The sequence below is a fragment of the Opisthorchis viverrini genome (genome assembly GCF_000715545.1).
Source record: "Opisthorchis viverrini unplaced genomic scaffold opera_v5_15, whole genome shotgun sequence".
Taxonomy (NCBI): domain Eukaryota; kingdom Metazoa; phylum Platyhelminthes; class Trematoda; order Opisthorchiida; family Opisthorchiidae; genus Opisthorchis; species Opisthorchis viverrini.
In genome coordinates, this window is record NW_008751671.1 from 1,588,590 (window position 1) to 1,595,073 (window position 6,484).

General features: G+C 45.9%; 1 protein-coding gene across 1 annotated transcript in view; it reads right to left on the reverse strand.

Moving 5' to 3' along the window:
* T265_01405 (hypothetical protein) overlaps nt 1-6,484 on the reverse strand; it is a gene marked incomplete at both ends in the record, with an annotated part of 29,813 nt that overhangs the window by 9,863 nt on the left and 13,466 nt on the right. Inside the window, one exon of the mRNA XM_009165431.1 lies at nt 694-1,078. Coding sequence (XP_009163695.1) covers nt 694-1,078 — 385 coding nt within the window. The remainder of the gene's footprint in view (nt 1-693; nt 1,079-6,484) is intronic.

Sequence of the window (6,484 nt, forward strand, 5' to 3'; positions counted from 1 at the left end):
ATATATATATATATATATATATATATATATATATATATATATACTTGTATCACAATCTGAGTAAAATCAAACGAGTATGGTTTAATATATGCGGTTGCCATTGCAGGCGGCAGCCCAGTTCGTATATTGGGATCAACATGGTCGGTGAGGCAACCGGTATCGATGCACGTTGAGTGAATATAAGATCGGATAACATGGATGTTTGCCACATGTTTACTCCGGGGAATATACCGAGGGAATGAGTCGATGTTTTACTGGTGTAAGTCCGAATAATTAAGGCGAGCAGTGGTGGAATAAGATGGGGGCGATTCGACCCGCCACTTAAACAGGCTTTACGCGAACTTCATGTATCTGGCTGTAGACCGGCCACATATGGTTGCGGAACAAACAAAGGAAAGGACGGCCTATTTGTTAGCTACTCTCTAGGTTACTAACACGGATGCTTCGAGCTGCAGTTTGTCAGGACCACATAGTTTTTCTTTTCGTCATCACCATTCAAGTGAATTGATAGTGATGTGCGGCAGTGAATCTGAATCGTTACTACCAGTGCTGAGAAAGACAGTCCGTCCACTTTAAGTTACTCGAACCTTAAAGGAACACTGTCTTTGAAAGAAATTATTAAAAGGGCCCGTGAGGGACGCGTCTTTAGCATGAAAACTCCACCACTTAATTTTTGCACACATGCTTACTCACCTACGAAGACGATGACAATCAATGAGACCCAACTTGAAACCAAACGGCGAGTAGGTATGGACCAGGTGTCCCCAAACCTCGCTGGTGATAGCAGAATCGGTATGCGCTGTTTCGACACCAGACCCCTTGGCGCCGTTCACACCATTGGCCACCACTGCCAGAAGCCAGACACTGTCCTTGTTGTCATCGACACGTTCCACAAATGCAGATTCACTGTCGAAAACAATGCTCTCCACACCAGTTCTATCCGAGTCCGTGTACGGGTCCCAACAAGAAGATACTACTTTTTGGTGCAGAAGAGCATCCGGAGATTGAGAAGCTTTGAAGTCCTTGAATTTCTCACGAAGCTTGTCTGCTGCGATCAGCTCTTCTGATGTGACCTCGCCTAAATGAAGAGGTTTAGGAGAAAACAGTGAGAATGTTTGAAACGAACACGCAGCTATTACGTGATACAGCGAGTCCCTCTATAAACAACCGCTCTAGGGTGAAGTAACTGTGTAAGAGAACGACCGCTACGGGTCCCGATTTGCTTCCATTGACTTCCTGTTTGAACCAGTCCCTGTATATCAAACACTCCACCAAAAGTTGACCCCTTGAAATGTGGATTGTGTTCCTGAACTGCGCTGTACCATTAGGAAATAAATAAATAAATAAATAAATAAAGGAACTTAATTTTCAAGTGGGCTAATGGTCACAGTAATAAACTGGTCCAACAACCGGTGGAAAGAATATTGGTATTTGGCCTGGTTTGTCGTGAGCTGCATACCATTTACCCAGAGAGTGCGCATGCGAATAAAATTGGGCCCAAGTTCCTGTAGGGCTTAATCACGCACCTGGCTGGTTGCTTTAGCTGATTAGTTCACCAAAGACCTTTAGCCCTGTAGCATCTAGTTCTCTCAAATTAGGGAGTTCAGACAGAATTCAAGTTACTCAGCTATTTTCTGTAATGTCATCTGAGTGCACGTTATCAATTGGGGCCACAATATTTGCAGTACACCAGTACTAAGACCTTTTCATCCTTTGACTTTATCATCACGAGGATCTGTTGAAATCAAACTGGCAGGGCTATACGGTAGCCGAGATCCACTGTTCCAATGCTACTGTTGCACTCCATACTACTACTACTACTAATAACAATAATAATAATAATAATAATAATAATAATAATAACAAAATCAAGGGTAGAATACGGTCAGAGAAGGAAATTTGGCTAAGGGTATGACGATATGGAAATAACGCCTCCTGTCAACTTAGACCGACAGATTCACATATGATATTCCAAAAGACATTCGTTTCGGGGATAAACTGGTGTGAAATCTTGATGGACAGAGTCGTTCTAACAGGTTGAAAGCAAAGAAACACTTGCTTTAGAAGACGGCCCTGTTGGATATCCTCGTGTTAAAAGAAGACTGAAGATGGAATGTTATTAACTCGACTCCAGAATCAGCGACGTCCGCAATACGGTGAAAGATGTCTGAATTACTAATTACCATACCCCTATCGGTGACTATACTTGTTTCGTCAAACTAAAAAAGAATCCACTTCGTGTTACAGTGAGAGCAACTCAGTATGACGCACGAATGAACCGGATAACTCGCGTAAAGAGTAGAGGAGAGATGAACAACCTTCATGTGAAGGTCCCTTTAGCTTACTAAAACGCGTGTATTAACCTTGAATATTGCGACTCCGGGTGAAACTTACTGTCACCTACCAGCCGAAATAGGACCCAAAGGTGTGATCGTAATCTTTCAACTGAGTGGAAAACTATCCCACTCTGTGCTTGCTTTAGATAATGGTTATGATTTATAGAGGCACATTGTTTGGTCTACAATTCGTCGATTCTAAATATTCAGGAAGTTAAGAGTGACGTGGCTCCTTTCTATGTGAGGTCAAAGAGCTGTTTGTCATCCCCGAATGTTGCATCCCCGAATGTGTGAGAAGAAAGTACACCCAGCTGTAGCACCCCTTCGGTGCCTAACTGCCACGCCGCCCGAAGGAACCACGAGGGCTGCCAGGTTGCCCAAGCCTGGACAGGGGAAGTCAAGACACGGGAATTACGCTCAGACATTAACCACTCTTCTGGAGGGTCAGTAGCAGACCGTTTGCTCCTTTGGCTTTCCATTTGCAACCATGGCCTCTTGTTTGTGTGAAATATGCAGCAATAATACCAAACATGCCCCGTGGTATCCACGCCCAAGCGTATAAAGTTTCATTGTTTGGTGCCACTGCTTGGGGTGTAGTCTATACAACGCGTCTACCATTCAAGCGTCCCACCTTTGCACTTGTTCTAGCTGATCTTAAGCCGCCGCCGCATACAAACAGGCGGCGACCAGCATGCTATTGCTGGTCGGATGAATGTTGAATTCAGCAAGCTGAACAGCTTGGGATAACAGCGTGAGTCGTTCCGCTGTAACACCCTTCCGGTGCCTAGCTGCCATACCACCCGAAGGAAACACGAGGGCTGGGATACTGCCAGGTTGTCCAAGCATAAACAGGGGAAGTCGAGAAACAGAGGTCGGGTTCGAAACACAGACCTTCCGGTCAGTAAATCCACGCCCTGACCACTTGATCCATCTCGCCCCTCACCTTATGAGCACCCATAACCTAAACTTAGTCGTCCTCATTAGGATGGTGTTGACGTCCTTTGAGACTGTTTTACGTGAGAACTAGTCGATGCGATATCATCATGATCATCATCATCAACAACAACAACAGCATGACATTAGTGTTCGACACCGACGCTACGCTGCCGCACAAAATGATTTATTTGAAAGCTTTATTGTGGAGAAAACAATAAAGGTGGAGTGGGAAAGAACTTAAGGCTAGCTTGCAGCAATCATTCTGACGTGGATGGTAACCAACACCTCAATTGCAGACACTCCCCCAATCTAAATAGAAACTGACACCAAGAACGCCACTGACATCAGATGGCAGCCATATTTTGCAACGTCCCCAACCAGGCGCAGTGGGGATCACGCGGTCCCCATCCTACAAGGCGAATAGCACCGACAGCACCCTAACGTTTCGTAATCTCCTTCATACCCCTCTACCAGGTCAAGGGTTGGACACATCTCTGCTTCCGTCACCCTGAATTGGGCATGGAAAACAGCACTCATTTCAGCAAGCGATGGTTAGGCCTAGGCAACACATGTCCCAACGAACACACCTTCTGGTGTTAGACACATTCTTTACCGGAAGTACCCGTTAAACAACCGAGGACTCGTGCTCTGATTGCTCCATTACGGATTAACCGACATCAACCTACACGAGCTGTTGTCGTGAGACAACGATTATTGAACACCTGAAGACGCCTCAGTTCCGCTGTTCAAACAGGCCAAATCTCACAGCCATGCAAAAAAAAGCCCGCACTATAGCTCGGTACACATGTCCGTTGAGACGCCGTGTCTCTAATTGCATACATGCGCTCTCTCGTTCTCTTCGAAGACGAGAAAGATGTCGTCTGCATACCCCCAGATCAACAAGGTTTTCATCACAGGATTTTTGAACACCGGGGTTCTGGAGACCTTCCAGCGTCGCAGGATTTCATCGATCACGAAGTTAAATAGGAATTAAGAGAGTGGGCATCCCTGACGGATACCACTTTGTGTACGGGAGCTTTCGGAGAGCTCTCCGTACACTCTCACACGTCCGGAAGTCTGAGAATACAAAGAGCGTATCATGTTCACTAACTTGCGGGACATTCCTTGGTGGGCAGGCATGTTAACTGAGTCGAATGCGCCTTGGAAACCCACGAATACCAGAATTGTAGGTCGTTTATAAGTATGGCGTTGTTCCAGCACCCGACAGAGTGTGAAGGTGTGATCAACGCAACCCATATCAGGTCAGAATCTCGCTCGCTGCTTTCGAGTCGTGCGGCCACGAAGCACAAGTAACACCAACATCTCGTTACGACCAGGCTCAAGCTGATAGCCCTGTGGTTACCACACTCACTGTGCGTCCCTTTTTTGAAAATTGCCACTATCACCGAATCTCTCCAGTTGTCTTGGACAGACTCCAGTTCCCACATGCAAAAAAATGGATCAGAGAAAAAATCGTTTAGTGCCTAACTGCCATCCCAACCGAAGTTTGTACGAGGGCTGAGATACTACCGGGCTGCTGAAGCCTAGACAGGGGAAGTCGAGAGGCAGAGATCGGGTTCGAACCACGGACATTCTGGCCAGTAAATTCGCGCTATAACCACTTGGGCCATCTCGCCCCCATGGATCAGAGGAGCGCTGCCTGAGGACTTCACCGCAATATTCGGTCATCCGGACCCGAAGCTCGGTGGCGCTTGGGAGACCATATGCAACCATAAACCTCCGAGGCCGTAGGCAGTTCCAGGCTCACCGTCCAGGGTTCTACTTCAACTATGGGCTCCAGGTGAGTGGCAGCTGGTGGTCACGACAATTGTTGTTCGAAGTTTTTGGCACATCGGTCAAGGCGTCCTTCTTTATTCAAGATGGTCACTCCTTTCTGATGCTTGGTGTTTTCGGTCACAGGTGGTTTCCTTGGACCAGTCGAGCGGATCAGCTGAGATAATCTTCGGATGCCGGCTTTCTGGACCTCTTCTATTTCATTGGCTTTCTGTGTTTACCAGGCTTCATGGTCGGTTCGTACGCTCACTTTCACGTGACGTCTGATAATTCTTCACGTCAAGTTATGTTAGGGACCACCTGGAATATTTCTAGGAGATTAAAACTGTGCCACTGTTCGGTCTGGTATACGGTGCCTGAGTGAGTCTGGTAGCGACATGCCACAAGCAAAACTCTCAGCACTGTGCGAAGAAGTGACGATCTCGTCCCAGTACGAATTCACATCCGATGATGGATCATTTGGAAGAGACTCTAGAAAACCATCCCGGTAAATTCTTCCAAAATCCGGATCTACCAGTGTCATGAATATTCTTTGTGCTCACATCTTTGTGCTCCATTATCGTTTTGTATTAACCATGCTTTCGCCTTCATTTTCAGCTTATGTACGTCTATTCTTAGGCAGGTAAAGCGCTATTCATTCTACGCTATTCAGTCTTGTTCTCGCGCTCAATCAGAATCGATATCCGCTCTGAAGTTAACCGACTATTGGATGAAGGTATAGTCGAACCTTCGAATTCTCCCTGGAGGGCTCAAGTACTGGTCACGAAAAATTCAAACCACAAAAGACGCATGGTAGTGGACTACAGTCAAACCATTAATCGGTTCACATACCTAGACGCGTATCCGTTACCGTGAATGGATAAAATGATCGAAGAAATTTCCCGTCATGCTGTCCTTAGCACCTTAGACCTATTAAGTGCTTACCATCAAGTTCCAATCAGTGAGCAAGACAAACCGTATACGGCTTTTGAAGAATGCGGAGAGCTGTTTCAGTTTCGTCGTATTCTTTTCGGTGTAACCAACGGAGTAGCATGCTTTCAACGCACTGTTGACCATATAATCAAGCCTGAGAACCTAGGTGGCACCTACGCTTACATCGACGTCACTATTTGTGGGACTACCCAAAGTGAGCATGACCAGAACCGCAAATCTTTCTTTGAAGTAATAAGAAAATATGGAATTACCCTTAACTGCAAGAAAAGCATCATAGCAGCCAAACAAATACGCCTTCTGGACTACGAAGTCTCTAAAGGAATTATCAAACCAGATCCTGAACGAATGAAACCTATTCGTGAACTCCCTTATACACATGACGCTAAATACCAACAACGAGTTGTTGGTATGTTTGCTTATTATTCGCAATGGATACCATGCTTCTCTGACAAAATCAGTGTGCTTGTCAGAAATAAGACTTTCCC